Source organism: Neohortaea acidophila (assembly GCF_010093505.1).
Source record: "Neohortaea acidophila strain CBS 113389 unplaced genomic scaffold BDY17scaffold_1, whole genome shotgun sequence".
NCBI classification, from domain to species: Eukaryota; Fungi; Ascomycota; class Dothideomycetes; order Mycosphaerellales; family Teratosphaeriaceae; genus Neohortaea; species Neohortaea acidophila.
This window is the reverse complement of record NW_022985510.1, coordinates 1,020,444-1,037,494: the sequence shown is the minus strand read 5'-3', so window position 1 is coordinate 1,037,494 and position 17,051 is coordinate 1,020,444. Positions and strand designations below refer to the sequence as shown.

At 57.0% G+C, this 17,051-nt stretch overlaps 8 protein-coding genes across 8 annotated transcripts; 3 read left to right on the top strand and 5 right to left on the bottom strand.

Moving 5' to 3' along the window:
- On the top strand, nt 1-3,384 carry BDY17DRAFT_274236 (muts domain V-domain-containing protein). Its single transcript, XM_033731977.1, has 2 exons — nt 1-2,297; nt 2,363-3,384. The coding sequence occupies exons 1-2, from the start codon at nt 338-340 to the stop codon at nt 3,226-3,228; spliced, it is 2,826 nt and encodes a 941-aa protein (XP_033594006.1). The 5' UTR covers nt 1-337; the 3' UTR covers nt 3,229-3,384.
- Nucleotide 3,385: 1 nt separating this feature from the next.
- Nucleotides 3,386-5,422, bottom strand: BDY17DRAFT_288966 (uncharacterized protein). Its single transcript, XM_033732279.1, has 3 exons — nt 5,076-5,422; nt 3,835-5,007; nt 3,386-3,769 (listed from the first exon to the last, which is right to left on the bottom strand). Exons 1-3 carry the CDS (start codon nt 5,253-5,255, stop codon nt 3,509-3,511), a joined length of 1,614 nt encoding a protein of 537 aa, XP_033594005.1. The 5' UTR covers nt 5,256-5,422; the 3' UTR covers nt 3,386-3,508.
- Nucleotides 5,423-5,545: 123 nt separating this feature from the next.
- On the bottom strand, nt 5,546-7,428 carry BDY17DRAFT_288964 (uncharacterized protein). Its single transcript, XM_033732278.1, has 5 exons — nt 7,074-7,428; nt 6,921-6,999; nt 6,352-6,860; nt 6,161-6,292; nt 5,546-6,103 (listed from the first exon to the last, which is right to left on the bottom strand). The coding sequence occupies exons 1-5, from the start codon at nt 7,252-7,254 to the stop codon at nt 5,940-5,942; spliced, it is 1,065 nt and encodes a 354-aa protein (XP_033594004.1). The 5' UTR covers nt 7,255-7,428; the 3' UTR covers nt 5,546-5,939.
- Nucleotides 7,429-8,427: 999 nt separating this feature from the next.
- Nucleotides 8,428-10,452, bottom strand: BDY17DRAFT_306819 (uncharacterized protein; the record flags this gene model as incomplete). The annotated part of the gene is made up of 4 exons (XM_033735061.1): nt 8,428-8,584; nt 8,644-10,180; nt 10,235-10,417; nt 10,440-10,452. 4 exons carry the CDS (start codon nt 10,450-10,452, stop codon nt 8,428-8,430), a joined length of 1,890 nt encoding a protein of 629 aa, XP_033594003.1.
- Nucleotides 10,453-10,573: 121 nt separating this feature from the next.
- On the top strand, nt 10,574-11,932 carry BDY17DRAFT_288959 (uncharacterized protein). Its single transcript, XM_033732277.1, has 2 exons — nt 10,574-10,965; nt 11,027-11,932. The coding sequence occupies exons 1-2, from the start codon at nt 10,764-10,766 to the stop codon at nt 11,782-11,784; spliced, it is 960 nt and encodes a 319-aa protein (XP_033594002.1). The 5' UTR covers nt 10,574-10,763; the 3' UTR covers nt 11,785-11,932.
- On the bottom strand, nt 11,933-13,387 carry BDY17DRAFT_288958 (uncharacterized protein; the record flags this gene model as incomplete). The annotated part of the gene is made up of 1 exon (XM_033732276.1): nt 11,933-13,387. Exon 1 carries the CDS (start codon nt 13,328-13,330, stop codon nt 11,936-11,938), a length of 1,395 nt encoding a protein of 464 aa, XP_033594001.1. The 5' UTR covers nt 13,331-13,387.
- A 163-nt stretch (nt 13,388-13,550) lies between these two features.
- BDY17DRAFT_243702 (WD40-repeat-containing domain protein) lies at nt 13,551-15,131 on the top strand (the record flags this gene model as incomplete). Its single annotated transcript, XM_033730459.1, has 1 exon — nt 13,551-15,131. The coding sequence occupies one exon, from the start codon at nt 13,551-13,553 to the stop codon at nt 15,129-15,131; it is 1,581 nt and encodes a 526-aa protein (XP_033594000.1).
- Nucleotides 15,132-15,276: 145 nt separating this feature from the next.
- On the bottom strand, nt 15,277-16,129 carry BDY17DRAFT_319975 (uncharacterized protein; the record flags this gene model as incomplete). Its single annotated transcript, XM_033736364.1, has 4 exons — nt 15,277-15,310; nt 15,366-15,882; nt 15,935-16,025; nt 16,094-16,129. 4 exons carry the CDS (start codon nt 16,127-16,129, stop codon nt 15,277-15,279), a joined length of 678 nt encoding a protein of 225 aa, XP_033593999.1.
- Nucleotides 16,130-17,051: the final 922 nt, after the last annotated feature.

The following is a 17,051-nucleotide window of genomic DNA, read 5'->3' as shown; positions in this document are numbered from 1 at the left end:
CACTCTATAATTGTCGACACTCCGACTATCGAGAAGCATCGGACGCGGTTTGTGTAAAGATGTAGAGTGGAAGTGGTGCAGGAACCTCACCGTCGTGAGGACGGAGTCCGACCACGACTTTTGACCGGCAGACTCGAAATTGATCGCGTCTTCACGCGTCGGGACGGAGTGGCGCCTCACGCCTTGTCAAGATCCATCTCAAGACAAATATCGCAAGCAAACACTGGACAGACCCATCAAGGGACAAATCATGCACGGCAATCTATGAATGGGAGGCGTTTGATCCGATTGATGTAAAGGTCTCTCGACTGCCCCGTCAAAAGCATTGACATCCGCAATGGCTTCCCGCCCGGAACTCAAGGTCGACGATGAGGTCGGCTTCTGCAAGGCCTTCCTCGAATTGGAGAAAGGCAAAAGCCATGACACCGTCCGCATCTTCGACCGTGGCGACTGGCTGTCGGCACACGGAGACGATGCCATCCTCATCGCCCGGACTCAATACAAGACCACCTCTGTCTTGAAGACGCTCGGCAGCAATCCAGGCCTGCCGTCCGTGACCATGACCGTCACCGCTTACCGTGCCTTCCTACGTGAAGCCATCTTCCGCCTGGGCAGACGCGTGGAGATCTTCGAGTCTCATGGGCGGAATCAGTGGAAAGTGGCAAAGCAGGCCTCGCCCGGCAATCTTCAAGACGTCGAAGATGAGCTCGGCGCCCACGTCGACTCGGCTCCCATCATTCTCGCCGTCAAGGTCTCGGCAAAAGCGACCGAAGCCCGAAATGTCGGCGTGTGCTTTGCCGATGCTTCTGTGCGCGAATTGGGCGTCAGCGAGTTTGTGGACAACGACATTTACTCCAACTTTGAGTCTCTTCTCATCCAGCTTGGTGTGAGGGAGTGTCTGCTGCAATTCGATGGCACGAAAAAGGATCCAGAACTGCAGAAGCTGCGAGCAATTGCCGATAACTGCGGCTGTGCCGTCTCCGAGCGGCCACAAGCAGATTTTGGGAACCGCGACGTCGAGCAGGATCTAACGAGGCTACTTCGCGACGAGCGAGCAGCCGGCACTCTTCCCCAGACCGACCTGAAGCTTGCAATGAGTTCTGCCGCCGCCTTGATCAAGTATCTAGGCGTCATGTCCGACCCTACCAACTTTGGCGAATACAAGCTCTACCAGCACGACCTCAGCCAATACATGAAGCTCGACTCGTCCGCACTGAAAGCCTTGAATCTGATGCCTGGCCCAAAGGATGGCTCCAAGACGATGAACTTGTATGGCTTGCTGAATCATTGCAAAACCCCCGTGGGCAGTCGACTTCTGGCACAATGGCTCAAGCAGCCTCTAATGAGCCTAGAGGAGATTGAGCGGCGGCAACAGCTTGTCGAGGCCTTTGTCAACGACACGGAACTTCGACAGACGCTACAGGAAGAGCACCTCAGATCCATTCCCGATTTGTACAAGTTGGCAAAGAAGTTTCAGCGCAAAAAGGCGAATCTTGAAGACGTTGTGCGGGCCTATCAAGTCACCATCCGCCTCCCGGGCTTCATCGGGACATTCGAAGGAGTGATGGACGAAGCCTACAAGGATGCTCTTGACGTAGAGTACACCGACAAGCTGCGCTCGTTCTCCGACAGCTTTTCGAAGTTGCAGGAAATGGTGGAGACGACCGTGGACCTGGACGCCATCGACCACCACGAGTACAAGATCAAGTCCGAGTTCGACGATGGTCTACGCATCATCCGGAAGAAATTGGACACTCTGCGCTATAATATGGAAAAAGAGCACCGCAAGGTTGGTGCAGACTTGAACCAAGATATTGAGAAGAAGCTGTTTCTCGAAAACCATCGCGTACACGGTTGGTGCTTTCGCCTCACCCGAAATGAAGCGGCGGCGATTCGAAACAAGAAGCAATACCAGGAATGCTCGACACAGAAGAATGGTGTGTTCTTCACCACCACCGCCATGTCGCAGATGAAGCGCGAGTTCGAGCAGCTGGAGCAGAACTACGAACGCACGCAAGGTGGCTTGGTCAGCGAAGTTGTCGGTGTTGCCGCATCCTATTGCCCGGTTCTGGAGAAGCTCGCGGGCGTGCTCGCGCATCTGGATGTCATCGTCAGCTTTGCTCACGTGTCGGTACATGCACCTACGGCCTACGTGAGACCGAAGATCCACCCTCGGGGAACGGGGAGCACGATTTTGACGGAAGCCCGCCATCCGTGTATGGAGATGCAGGACGACGTTTCATTCATCACCAACGACGTGGCGCTTGTTCGTGGGGAGTCGGAGTTTCTCATCATCAGTAAGTCCACGACCATAAGCCTGGACCACCGATACGCATTGAAGCACTTCTAACGTGACCTCCAGCCGGCTGCAACATGGGCGGCAAATCAACCTACATCCGCCAAATCGGCGTGATAGCACTAATGGCGCAAACGGGCTGCTTCGTCCCCTGCGCCACCGCCGAACTCACCCTCTTCGATTGCATCCTCGCGCGCGTCGGCGCCTCCGACTCGCAACTCAAAGGCGTCAGCACCTTCATGGCCGAGATGCTGGAGACGTCCAACATCCTCAAAACCGCGACGCGCGAATCGCTCGTCATCATCGACGAGCTCGGCCGCGGCACCAGCACGTACGACGGCTTCGGCCTCGCGTGGGCCATTAGTGAACACATCGTGAAGGAAATCGGAGCCTTTGCGCTCTTCGCCACGCATTTCCACGAATTGACGGCGCTAAACGAGACGTACCCGCAAGTCAAGAACCTGCACGTCGTCGCGCACATTAGCGACGACGACGACACGGAGATGCAAGACGGCGACAACGCCCCGCCGCGCGCCGGAAGCAAGAACAGCAGCAGACGGCGAGAAGTCACGCTACTCTACAAAGTGGAACCAGGCATCAGCGACCAATCTTTCGGCATCCACGTCGCGGAGCTCGTCCGCTTCCCGACGAAAGTGGTCAACATGGCGAAGCGGAAAGCAGAGGAGCTCGAGGACTTCTCCGGGAGTGGGAATCACGATCACGAGGGGTCTGCCGCGGCCGGGGCCGGGGCTTCGAAGGAACAGGTCGACGAGGGCAAGCGGATGTTGAAGGAGATTTTGGTGCGGTGGAAGACGGAGGTGGAGGCGGAGAGTTTGGGGAAGGAGGACCAGGTGGCGAGGATGAGGGCGCTGGTGTTGGGGAATGAGGCGTTGAGGGCGAATCCTTTCTTTGCTAGTATCAAGGCTTTGTGAGGCGTGTTGCATGCTCGCTGAAGGGGGCAATGGGCGTCGGTATGCACAGCGAAGGATAGGCGGTTGTGCTAATGGGCTCATGGGCTTGCTGTATATTAGCTGACAGATCACGGGACGTCCAGACGGGGGATCAAAGTGAACGAGAGCACAGATGCAATCCCCACGATATTTTCCATTCTGCCATTTTGCGATTAAAAATCCGAATCGTCGTCCGCCAGGCAATACCGATGCTCGAAAACAACAGCAGAGTCATAAACTTTCCATCTCCGCCCCTTTCTTTTTACGCATTGCCATCACCCTCCAAAGCATCCTTGCCATCCTCAATCTTCACCTTCTCCAGCTCGTCCGCCACGTCCGCGTCGGCCGCCTTCTCCTGCGCCAACTCGGCGCCGGCTGAAGCTTCGCCGTTCACCCCCTGGTTCTCCTGCGCGGGTTTGCGCGCGGCATCGGTCGTGTGGTTGCCGCGGTCAGTCTTGCCGGTGTCGGCGTTTTGCGCTTCGGCTTCGAGACGGTCGATTTCTTTCTGCGCGTTGGCGACGTTCTGCGAATGATCATGTTAGTACTTGCGTGCGGGTTCACAGAAGCGATACGGGGCAGCAATCTCACCTCGTCCGTCTTGCGCTTCTGATCGCCCTTCCAGAACTCGAGCTTCGTCTTCAACTTCTCCACCACGACGGGCACGTCGGCCTGCGACATGGGCGGGTCGACGCCAATGCGGCCCAGACTGTCGATGGTGCCCATGTCGAGATTGAATTTGCCCTCGGGCGCGGGGCTCGCGGTGCCGCTGCTAGTCTGCTGTTGGCCTCGTCCGCCGCGCTTGTTCTTCTTGCCTGCGCTGCCGATGAAGTAGTTGTCCTCGTCTTCGCCCTTGCGCACGAGGCGCGTGCCTTTGATCCCGGAGTCGTCGACGGTGCGGCTGGCGGTCGCGGCGAATTTGCCGGGTCCCGAAGCGTCTTGCTTTTGGACGGAGGAGGGGTCGAAGTGGGCGATGAGGGTCTGCGTGGTGCGGATTTCGTCTTGGTACGCGGGCGCGCTGGCCTCTTCGAGTTTCGCTTTGGCGACTTCTTGTCGGCGGCCGCGGTGGTAGGCGTCGTTTTCGGCGCGGCGCTTCTCATCGCGGATGCGGCGCGCTTCCTTCTCGTACTCGGCGGCGGCGCGGCGGGCTTTGAAGTAGCGGTCTTTGATCTCCTTCACCGCCGTGTACTTCTTCTGCTGCTCCTCGTGGGCCTTGGTGCGCTCGTCGCGCAGGGTGTTGAGGCCCTTGAAGGCGTCATCTTGCTCGGCCTTGATCTTGTCGAGCTCGGTGGTGATGGTTGTGTACCTGTCGCTCAGGGCCTTGTGTTCCGGATCATCGAGGGATTTCTTCAGCTCGGCAATCTGCGCCTTGACCTCGTCAATGCCCTTTTGCGCCTCGTCGAAGCTCCCGAATGTCTTCTTTTGCCGGTTCAGCTGGGAAATGTCGGCCAATGCCTTCTTCTCGTCGACAATCTTCATGGTGCCGGTGTCGACTTGCTTCTGCAGCCGGTCAATCTCCTTTTGCACCTCGTCGGCCGACTTGAAGTTGATGCGGCTGCGCGCCGTCTTTTGCTCGCCGATCCTCGATTTCAGGCTCTCATCGAGACGCTTGACCTTCTCCAGCACCTGCGTGCGGCCGGACTTGTTAGACTGCTGCTGCTGGCGAATGGTGGCGAGCTCGGCGCGGAGTTCTTGCTGGCGTTTGGCAGAGGGCGAGTCTTTATTGTTGGGTCGGGTGAGGTCGACCTTGGCCTTGATGGATTTCTGCAGAGGTGTCGTTGTTAGCTGCATTCCCGGCCTGTCGTGCTTCCTTTGCTCTGGGAATGACACACCAGACGTTCTTCCGCCGACTTCAACTCTTTCTCGGCCTTTGCAAGTTCAGTCTTGTAGACCTCCTCATCCGGTCGCTCGGGCTTGACAGCCGGGACACTCTTGTCCTTGGAGTCGTTGGCGGGAGTGGGAACTCGAGCGGTGGCCATATCGGCGGCCGAGGGCGTAGCGAGTTCAGCCATGGTGGGAGAAAGAAGAGAAGAGGATGGTGAAAGATGCGGATGCCACAGAGGTTATCGCAGGCGATCCATTCGAGTAGGATACACAGCCAAGAAGAAGAAGAAGAGGGGCCTTTTGGGGAGGCGTTGTGCAACAGAACACTTCCTGCGTGGCCTCGGGCTAAATGTCTGGAACTTTGTGTGAATGCACGGACGGAAAGCCTGCGTGCGTGAATTGCAGGGTTGTGTGGGGCGCGCCTTCCATTGGCGTCTCGCGGATATGGCTTTGGTAAGCATTTGATCAACATGAACCCCACCACTCCTCCTCTTCCACGCGCCTAGTCAGTTAGACATCGCACGGGGCATGGTCCAGTATATACCATTACTCCTCAGTGCAGCCTTTAGTGGGCCAGAAGGACCGACAGCCTTCCGTGACGACTCTGAGTAGCATGAATAGTACAGGGCGAGATGAACGAAGAGAGCGACACAGAATCGGCAGAAGAAAGAGGGAAAACTGCCATTCAAGCAACAAAGACTAAGTGAACGGAAAAGCAAACAGTAAACATCAAGACACAGACACAAAAGGGGTATCGCGGCAAACCTCAACCTTCCTCCTCCTCCTCCTCCATCATCACGAGCGTGCCAAAAAGAAAGACCACAATCCCCCTTTCCAACACACACAAAGCATCTTCACCCACGGCAAGCAGCCTAGATGTGCTCAATCACGCCGGCATTGATGGCGCTCTGGAAGCCCTGCGTGCTGCCCGCAAACTCCTGCCCGGCCGAGGCGTAGTTCTCCGTCTGGTATCTGCTCGGCCCTTCGCCGTACTTGTCGGCTTCGGCGAGTTGGGATTGGACGGTTTGGTTTTGTGCTGTTGTAGATTAGCATGTGGATTGGCTTAGGTTGAAGGAAGTGGCCTGCTGCATACCTGGCAGGAAGATCACCTTGGAATTGGCCGTCTTGGCCATGGCTTGCATGGCTTCGAGGTAGCGGATTTGCATGGCCGGCGCGCTCGAGAGGATGTCGGCGGCTTGACGCATCAATTTGGCCGATTCGACCTCTGTGTTTCAAGTTTGTCAGCGGGGTATCCTGAAGGTCAGGGGGAGGTATAGTACGCACCAGCACGAGCACTAATCACCTTCGCCTCACCCGTCCGCTTGCTCTGCGCAGCCATGGACAAGCTATCCTGCAACTCCTGGCTGAAAATGATGTCCTTGATGAGCATGCTCTCCACCGCCACACCCCAACCGGTCGCCGTCTCTTCAATAATCTCGCGGATGGACTGCGCAATCTCCTCGCGCCGCTCAATCACATCCTGCAGCACGCGCGCACCGATGACGTGGCGGAGGGTGGTCTGCGTGCGCTCGACGAGGGCGATGCGCAGGTTGGAGATGCCGAACGCCGCCTTGTGCGGGCTGGTGATGTGGTAGTAGATGACGGAGGTGAGGGTCAGGTTGACGTTGTCCTTGGTCATGCAGACTTGCTTGGGCACCTCGACGATTTGGATCTTGACGTCGACTTGGATGAGGCTTTCGGAGAGGGGGTTGATCTTGACGAGACCCGGGTCGACGGCGCGGGCGAAGCGGCCGAATTTGGTGACGAGACCGACGTTACCTTGCGCGACGGGCCTGAAGGTGGGTGGTGTTAGTGTTTGTGGGAATAGAAGAGAGGGGTGTTGTTGATCGTACTTGTAGGGGTTGGGACAGCAGACACAGCAGGGGATGGCACCGAGGGTTCCCACGCATGTACCGAGGCCGTTGATCATGCCTGTGAGAGAGGAGACGAGTCAGCATGATGTGCTTGCTGCGAGTCGCAAGGTTGCTGTTGTGCGAGGTACTCACTTCCATACCAGCCGTGTTGATCCTCGTCTTCATCGTCGGGCTTGATGACTCGCGCGTACGATGGCTGCAGATCTTCGCGTCGCGGCGGCTCGACATGGACGAGAGGCTCGCCGGGGACGTGAGTGCGGCTGCCGCCCGAGCTGTGGTCGAGAGGCGCCTTGCCGTTGGTGTCGCCGTTCATGTTGACGGTAGAAAGACTGTGTTTGGGCGGGGTCGTTTGGGATGGAAAAGCGATGTTTAGTGTGAGGTGGGATGGAACGAGCGGTGGAATGACGGTGAACAATCCGGGCGCCGACTTGTATTTGTAGCGTGGCCAATAGCTGAAGCGCCCCACGAGCAAGACGAGATGTTCTAAGGTGTCATGGATGGAACATCCAGTCGCCACCCGAGTTTCAACCCGCGTTGCCGCTACTCCGCAAGTGGGGAAAGCTTCTTTTCCATTGGCGCCCTGCAAGCTAACCTGCTACCTGCGGCGTGAGGCATTTCTTTACCCACCCCTCCTGCCGCCCCTAACTGCTGCACCTTATGGGACTCGCCTCGAATGCCACTTACGTCCGCCTCACATGACTCTCGCCTCCCAGCGATCCTACTATTCTGGTGGCTTCATCCATGTCGAGCAACAAGTCACGCAACGGCCAAGCCGGCCCGAGTGCCATGCTACGCCATGCCGTGCCGCGCCTCACAGCCCCAGGCAGAAACCACAGATGACCACCGAGCCTCAGGCTGAACGTGATCGCTATCGAGCCTAAAGGGTCATGCAAGTCGCCCACGCCACTAAGATCTCGCGGCACAGCGGAACTCGGCTTTACGATGATCACTCGATTTGCCTCCATGCCTGCAAAAGGAAGACTCGGCCTATTCTAGCCAGTCATCTTAGATTCCGGGTGCATTTATTTGTCTTTTTGCCCGGGTCTTGCCCTTTCCGGCAGCGTGACGAAGTACCTAGTCAAGGTAATCTAGGCCGAGGGCGGCATCAGCCTTACAACTACACCAACTAGATCAATACCGTCTTTGAGCGCAATCGTTCGTCTAGACGTTCATTGCCAACCTCTGCGTCCGCTCACCGTGAGGCTGAGGGCGTGAAAGTTAAGGTCGAGGCGCAGTCGATGTAAACAAAAACCACGTGCTCTACTCTCCACCAACGATCGTCCCGGGTCTTGTCGTCGCCAGGCAGCCGCATAACCAGATACGAATCCGAGCGCTCTACGACGTGACTACGCCAAGTACACAAGGCAAATACGAGCCGATTATCGAGAGTGCCTTGCCGTGGCGCGGGTACTTGGCTCTCGGCGGTCCTGCTTCACACCCCCACGAACGGTATCTTCGGAATGCATGGTGGTCATGCCATCCCCTCCTAATCATGCACTTGCAATCCTCGGAATCGCGAAATCGCAGCAGCCAACTCCAATCGGCGCACAGCCACCCGATCGCCTCCGAAAAGCGAGACGGGCAGACACGTCTCGAGTCCAAGATTCGAGTCCATGCGCTCGAGTAAAGCTGAGAGAGGAAGTCTAAGAGTCCGCATTAGCCATAAGAAAAGACTTACTAGTCGGGGAGGAGATGCACTTACGCTTGACTTGCCGTCGCCTTCTCAACGCCCTCTAACATGGCTGCAATACTCCTCGTCTGTCCGATTTCGACCATCTGATCCAGGCCGGAGAGATCGACGCCAGCCTCGCCTTGCGCTGGATCGTCGACGGGACTTTGGTTTTGCGGCCTGATGCCGATGAAGTTCATTCTCGTCGCGTGTGGTGATTTGAAGCCCCGGAGTGAGAGGCGTACTTTGCGCTCTGGTAAGGTCCCATACGTTGTATCTTGCGCCACGAGGCTGGGGTATCTCTCTACCACAGCTTTCGCTTGGTCGGTGATGATGCGAGGAATGTACGAGTCCATGAGGATCACGTTGTCAGAGACAGTCAGCCAGTCTCCGAGGCCGCCGATAACGATGATCGTGCTGACACCGTGCTCGTTGTACATCGCTTTCGCCTTGCTGATTAGCGGCGTAATCGGCTCCTTTTGAATTAGAGATTGCATTCTTTGATCCCGCACCAGTAGATTTGTCGCCGAGGAGTCCTCATCGATGAGGACGGTCTTGCATCCGCCTTCCATGGCTTCTTGGATATTGGCCGCCATTGAGGTCGAGCCGCTGGCATCGTCAGTGGAGAAGGTCTTGGTGTCTTTGTTGCCTGGTAGGTTTGCGATAAAGGGACTGATGTCCACGGCAGACACACTACGACCATCTTCGGCGCGAATCTTGACAGCGGTGGGATCGGTGACGACGCTCTCACGGCCGTCTCCGGGGATGTGATTGTAAATGCCGAGTTCAATTGCTTCCAAGAGGGTGGATTTGCCATGAAAGCCGCCACCCGTGAGGAGAGTGATGCCTCGGGGGATGCCCATGCCTTGCACCTTGCTTCCATCCAGGCAGGTAAGACTGACTTCAGCTTCTTTGGGAGACTTGAAAGGAACGGCGTTTGAGCTATCCATTGGCAGCGCAGCGGCACCAGAAGCTCGTGGCAAGATAGAGCCGTTTGCAATGAACGCGATCAAGCCTCGCGGAAGCAATTGCGCTCTCAGTGCATGCTGTCTTTCCACGGACATCACGTGCTCGCGAAGCTTGTCCGAATGCAAGTTTCGGTGCAGCAATGATTGTGAGATCATTTCAACGAGATTGATCCCAAGAATCTGCCAGGCTTGTGGCCCCAAGATCCTTCTACCAGCAGCGGGGAGAGAGACGGTGAAGCGTAGCTCGATGGTCTCACTCCCGGCAATCATCGCACTCGTTCGCGGTAAGACTTCCTGGCCCGGGGAATTGATGTTGAAGGCACCTCCTTTCGGGCCAGACCAGCCTACGTTGCCATCCCCAATGCCGCGATTCATGTGCCTCTCGCGGATTACGTCCGCTGCGACGCGAGTAATGAGATCGCAGGCAGCGACCTTGCGGATGTCGGAGGCGAGATAGTCATTGGGCAAACCGGTTTCCTGCCATGGCATTATGCACCTAACCTGTGAGGGTGGTGCATATGGATCTCCTTGCACCCGGTCGACTGAGAGGGTGAAGGTGGGTTCGACGTGATGGTATTGACCGCGCAATTGATGGTAGGCACCTGCTCAAGAGTTTAGTACATATTCGCGTCAACCTGAAGGAGCACAGTACTCACCATATTGGCTGCCATCGATCTGATGGAGGTCGGCGTGCAATTGGTTCCAGTCTCTGTCGATGCGATAAGGCTGATCTGTGGGAGCTTGGGAAGGCTGTGACGCATCAAAAGCATGGCTGCCGCCTCTGCCCCGGCCACGACCACCCCCGCGACCGTACTTATTCTTGTAGTACTCTCCTCGGCCTGACGAAGTCGTTAGTGTTACGTGTTAGTTCCATCGTGAGACGACTCAGTAACGCACCTCTCATATCTGCGTTGCTTGCTTGATCTGAGACTTGCACTGTCAGAGTTCGGACCAATCGATGCACGCGGGGATCGGCGCTCGCTTAGCCCGGCGCTAGCGGACGCCACCAGGGACAAGACGTGTGACCAAGGAAGGTTCTGCCTCCCACGCTCCTTCCGCTATCGCGATTTGCCTGCGCTCCAGCCTGCATCCCCGTACCAAGTGCAGCGCGTCTCGCACACACCCTAATCTCATTCGCCCGCGCCGCTCACCGCCCACCGCCATCGCCTTACCTGACCTGCCGCCATGAATCAGTTAGCCTTCATCAACCCCGCCCAGGCCTTCAGCCCTGCCGGGCCCTCCGGCTCTCTGCCCCCAGCCCACTACGATCCCTCTGCACGCCCGGCGCCGCGATACGAGCAGCATCTCGGCCAGAATCAAGCTTTCCCTCCTCCCCCGAATGGCGTCAACCAGCCTGGCTTGAGCTGGCCGATGCAGCCTTACGCCGGTCAGTGGCTCCACTCCCCGGTGCGCCCTGCTCTTTTCTTCCACGCTGACTCCGAACCTAGCAAACTTCCCTCTCCAGCAGCAGCAGCAGCAGCAGCAGCCTCATCCCACCGGCAGGCAGAGCGCGCAGCCCAGAGCAAGCCTCTCGCCCAATGCCACCAGTCAGCACACCACCCCAAGACCTTCCTCCTCCTCCACTCCAACTCAGTACCCGATGGCCGCTCCTCCTCTTCCACAACAGCCCGCCGCAAGCGCGCAACAATCAGACCATGTCCTAACACCAACCGGCAACACCACATCCACCGCTCAATCCCCCTCCCTCGCCCCCTCCACCCGAGAACAGCAGCGCCTCGCCCTCGTCCTCGAAATCAACCAAGACCTCCTGGCCGAAATGGCGCGCCTGCAGTCCGAGAACCAAGGCGGCGCCATCTCCCCCCAGCAAGCCATGCAGATGAAGCAAGCCGGCCAGTCCGATAAAATGGCCTCCGACGACTACATCCAGCTCCTGCGCCGCCTGCAGGGCAACATCGCATATCTCATGCCGCGCATGGGCCAGCAGATGCAGCCTGACGCCCGCACGCTCCCCGGCCCGGCGTTCATGCAGCATCCGCAGCAGCTGCCCACGCTGGCGGAGAAGTATGAACGACTACGAGAGCTGTTTCCCGAGTGGGCGGGTAACGATGCCAAGCTCCTGGCCATGAGTGCGGGTGGTGCTGGGAGAACAGGGTCGCCGGGGCAAGCCCTGGCTTATCAGCAGGCATTGCAGCAGCAACAGCAACAACAACAACAGCAGCAGCGGCAGAATAGTGCAAGCGCTTGATGGGGAACGCCATGTGATTGGGATATGATACAAACCACTACAGCATTGCATCTCGGCGTACGGAATGGCCAGGGCGGTCAGGCAGATACCCATCTTCTCGCGAAGAAACATTTCACGATCTAGAAGGAGGGAATATGTAAAATCATGTCATCTACAACATCTCCCCATCTCTCACCCGCGCCAGTCTAATCGCCTCCTCTTCCACCCTCTCCACAATCCGCCGTCTCCAGCTCGCCGTCTCCCTCAAGGCCCCTCGCGTCCTCTCCATCTGCCACGCAATCCTCACTCCCGCTCCGTGCTCTCCCCTCCCAGCTTCTCTCGCATACACGAGGACGTCATCCAGCACCTCCAACGTCCCACTATCGAAGCCGACTCCATGAGCCTCCATCTCAGCCAGCATGTCCACGATTCCGGGCACATCGGCGTAGCGTTCGTACAGCAGGCTCATGTGCTGGTTGTAGAGTTTCGTCGAGGCACCGAGTTGCTGCACGGACAGGGGGAAGGTCTTGAGGGTGGGTAGGATGCTTAGCGGAAGGTGGGAGGTTGGGAAAGAAGTGACGAGGTGGGTGAAGGTTTGCGTGAGGTGGGTGGCCAGGGTTTCCGCGAGCAGAGGGGTGACCTTTGTCCCGTTGTTGGCGATGCTGTGTTCTGGTGTCGGCGTGCCTTCTTTGACTTTCGCTCTTTGCTTGCGAGCAACTGTTGGAGAACCAGAACCCGTTTTCGGCAGGCGACTAAGTACACGCTCGTGCAGGACCTGCCAGACTTGGGTGTCTGTCGTTGCCGTTTCGATGGCTTTCGACACGCTGTGCAGTTCTTTGCTGGCCGCTTGGCTGATGAATGGTCCTGGCGTCTCACGAAGAAATTCGACGGTCTGCGCTTGCGTTGCAGTGCCCTGAAGATCTTCCCTCTTCTTCTGCCGTGATTCTCTCACCAGCGCTCGTAGAGCTTCAGGCATCTCGGAACTCCGCCTCCCATCAGCATCCACCTTCCCTCCTTCAGCAGCCAACATAGCATCCAAGCCAGGAGCAGGAGTCACCTCGCCGCCCTCCTTTACCCTCGCCTTTCCATCCTGCCGTCCAGCCGCAGACCTCGACTTTTGCAGGCTCAGCAAGCTCTCAAAAGCCTTTCGTTCCTTGGGCGTGATGGTCGAGCCTTCCAGTTCCAGCTCAGCATAGGAGTCTCTGGGTTTCGCGCCGGGCTGTCGTTCAAAGGGGATGTTCGCGTCGCGATCGTTTCTTGATTCATGACTGCGGTCGAAGGGTACGTGCGCTTCTTTTTCGAGTCGGGGCCTGTCGCGCCGTTCGAAGGGTATGTGCTCTACTTTTGGTACTCGGAATCGCTGTAGGCGTCGTGCTTGGGTCGAAAACGGCATTATGCTCTCAAGTCCATCGCGACTGAACGCATTCTGTAGGAGCCGATTTGGTTTGATCGATCGATTGTGGTGACCTAGAATTGTTGGAGTGCAATAGAGGAAGGATAGCGCTGGACATTGTGCAAGAGGCCGCTGGTCCAGTGCATGCTGCCGGATCGATGATCTGGTAAGCATCAAGTGAACACCCGTCGATTTATCTTAGAATATTAGGCGGAACAACCTCGATGCAGTACATGAGAAGAGGTGGACGACTCATGAATTAAAAATTAAACTTTCGGCCCACGTGCTGACGCGCTTCTTCGCGTCTTCGTCATCCATTCAGACATTTGATCCAGAGCAGTCTCACCCGCACACACTCGAACTTGTTGAAACATTTGGATAGTAATCTTACAGTATGGCTATCAAGAAAGAAGGCCTGAGCGAATACGAGCTCCAAAGACAAGAGAAGATTGCCAAAAACCAGGCCCTTTTCCAACAACTCCAACTCGACGCAGCGCAGACCGGCCTCGGGCCCCGATCGAAGGCCAAACCCGCCTCCTCCGCTACTGGACAGAAGCGCAAGAAGCCCGTGGAGAAAAAAGTCAAGGTCGATGATGGACCTCGTAGGACGTCAGCGAGATTGCAGGGCATCATCGCCGATTCGGAGGTCGCGCGACAGAAAGAGGAAGCGGACACGGAGTTGTTTCAGGAGCAGCAGCGCATCAAGCGCCAGCGGGTGTCGGAGGATATCAACTTGGCGGACGCGATTGTCAATGGAAGGACGTGGAATCGAGCGGGCAACTGGCTCACTGCTGTAGGCCCTGCGAATCCGGGTCATCGCACTTTTACTGCGCAAGACATTAAGGACACCTCGGATAAGGAGCTGCGCGCTTTGCGAGAGCGCATGAGTGGTCTGGAGTTGTGGGAGGGTGCGGAGCCGAATAGGATCAAGATCACGCCGGAGAGGATCTACAGCCTTGGCTTCCATCCGGGTACGGATAAGCCATTGATATTTGCAGGCGACAAGCTGGGGAATCTCGGAATATTCGATGGATCGCAGACTGCTCCGGATCGCATCAAAGCAGAAGCGGACGACGCGGACGAAGACGGCGACGAAGACGATGAGTTTGAGCCTGCCATCAGCAGCTTCAAGATTCATACACGCACCATTAGCGCGTTTCAATTCGATCCACACGACTCGAATGCCCTACTCTCCGCCTCCTACGATTCGTCAATTCGCAAATTAGACCTGCAAAAAGGTACGGCCGTGGAGATCTACGCGCCCGCGGATAGAGGCGCAGACGAGCCGCTATCGGGCGTGGAAATCAGCAGAACGGATCCCAATCAGCTGCACTTCACTACGCTGAACGGCGCCTTTGGAATCCACGATATGCGAACGCCCAGCGATCAGGCGGACATCCTGTACCTGTCGGAGAAGAAGATTGGCGGCTTCACCCTGCATCCTGCGCACCCCCATATCGTCGCCACTGCCTCTCTCGACCGGACGATGAAAGTTTGGGACCTCCGGAAGATCACCGGCAAAGGCATGAACAGACATCCACAGCTTCTGGGCGAGCACACATCTCCTTTGTCCGTCTCTCACGCTGCCTTCAACTCTGCAGGGCAAGTCGCGACTGCCAGCTACGACGACACGGTCAAGATTTACGACTTCTCATCTGCAGGGACATGGAAGACTGGGCATGAGCTTACGGAGGCCGAAATGCAGCCTTCCAAAATCATTCCTCACAACAACCAGACCGGGCGGTGGGTTACCATACTTCGCGCGCAGTGGCAGATGCAGCCTCAGGATGGGATACAGAGATTCGTGATTGGGAATATGAGTCGATTCGTTGATATCTATACCGCGCAGGGACAGCAGTTGGCGCAGCTGGGTGGTGATGCCATCACCGCCGTGCCGGCCGTGGCCCAGTTCCACCCGACTGAGGATTGGGTTGCTGCAGGGACGGCGAGTGGGAAGCTTTGCTTGTGGATGTAAGGTAACTAGCCTATCAGCATTGCCCTCGTACCTTGCAGAATGCTTGCAATCCGTTTTCGCCTCCACCAAATGAGCGCAAATACAAGCGCTGTCAGGCTCCCTCTCGCCATCCATCTCTTCACCAATTTCCGCATGCCTTCCAGTCTCATGGTACGAAAGAGATGGCGATTCTCGGCCGTCTTATTCACGTGAGGGAACGGCACGCTCGGCACCGGCTTTCCCAAATGCTCGCACAGCGGGCCCCAGCCGTCTTTGGTGTTGAAGACGAGAACTCTGTCGCCGCCCAGCCGCTTCACCATCGCGTTGTGCTCGCGATACATCCGGATGCCGTTGGCAGGAAAATCGCCGCGGTAGAAGTACTTGAACATCTTGCCCACGTACTCCCTTATCTGCACCCAATTGGGGTCGAGTGCGTACAAGATGCGCGTGAACAGATGCGAGTTGTTGTACCACGACGTATTCATGGAGCTGGCGAACCACTTTTCTTCGTCGTCGCGGACCGTGAGGATGATCTTGGCATCGGGGTAGAGGGGGATGATCTCCTCCGAGAAGGCGTAGGCCACCTCGCCGGAGATGGCGCGATACTCTCCCCACAGCGACTCGAACTGCTCGATGCGAGGCGGCCACGGGCCTCGCGCTTCGTACTTGTCGGTGAGCATTGTGCCGACGAAAGTGCACAGGTTGCGGCGGAGCGCCTCGCGCGAGTTGTAGAGCGTGCCGTAGCCTAGAATCTCCATGGCTTCGTACATGGCTGTGTTGCCGTCAGCGGCGGAGCCAGTGCTTCGCGTGTCGCTCTGCCTTACACGTTGTTCCCGTCCGATGAAGCCCGAGGCACAGCACTTCTAATGGTTCGGTGCGCTGCTTGCACCATCGCGGCTTGGTGCCATGGTCAAGCTGCGTTCATCGTTGTTTTAGCCTCACACGTTCCACAATGTGCGTTCCTCAGCGCGGTACAAACTCACCAGGCCTTGGTCTCTTTTGGCTATCTGACGAGCCATCGTGTTATACTCTGCAACGCTCCCTTGTGCTCGATAGAGCCAGCGAGGAGGAATGCGGCCCTTTGTGCGCACACGGTAGAGGGAGCTACGAAGTCAATTGCTGACTGGTGTGTAAGCTTCGAACGTAGTCAGCTGCAATGCAACCATCCCGCATGTTTGCCTAAGGAAGCGAAGATCCACATTGGCTTGCGAACGCTCTCGCTGGTGATATGCGGCGGCTTAGACGTGGGATATATCATGGGACTGTCATTCGGCACCCTGTCGGGGAATGAGAACGAGCGCATTGGCTACGATCAACTCGCATTTTCGACAGGTCGACCGATGCCCGCTTCGTCAGGTCAAGAGATGTGTGTTTCATCAAGCAACACGTGGTGACAAAGAGGCCCTCCTCAGGCATTGGTGAGGGCAACATATCTGACGACGGAACATGCTATCATCTACTCGGCACAGCACTGCAGGCAGATGTGATAGGGTCACGTGATTGAATGCACGGTCAGTCACGTGACAGTCCGCAACGATGATCGAGCGAGCAGAATCGTCGCATGTCGAGCGCAGAGTGTGAAACAGATCAACTGCAAGGCCGACGTTAACATACGTTTCACACGTCCTCGCCACATGCGCATCAACGATGTCTCACGCTATCGGATGTCTCGAACCCGAGACGCTTTTTAAAATCACAGGGGGTTGCGCCAATGCCTGTGTGTATGACGTGAGTGGCAGGCCGGCGCGATCATCACAGATGATGATAACCAGAGCACTCGCTTTGTCAACATGACCGAGCACGTGATGCCGGGGGTTGCTGTGCAGATTCTCCAGCAGCAACGGCAAACAGTGAATTCTGGCAAGCGTGGAGAGGAAAACGGCCAGTGAAGGATCCACAATTTGGTGGAACCATAGTTTCAGAGTCTGTTCTCCTGCCAGA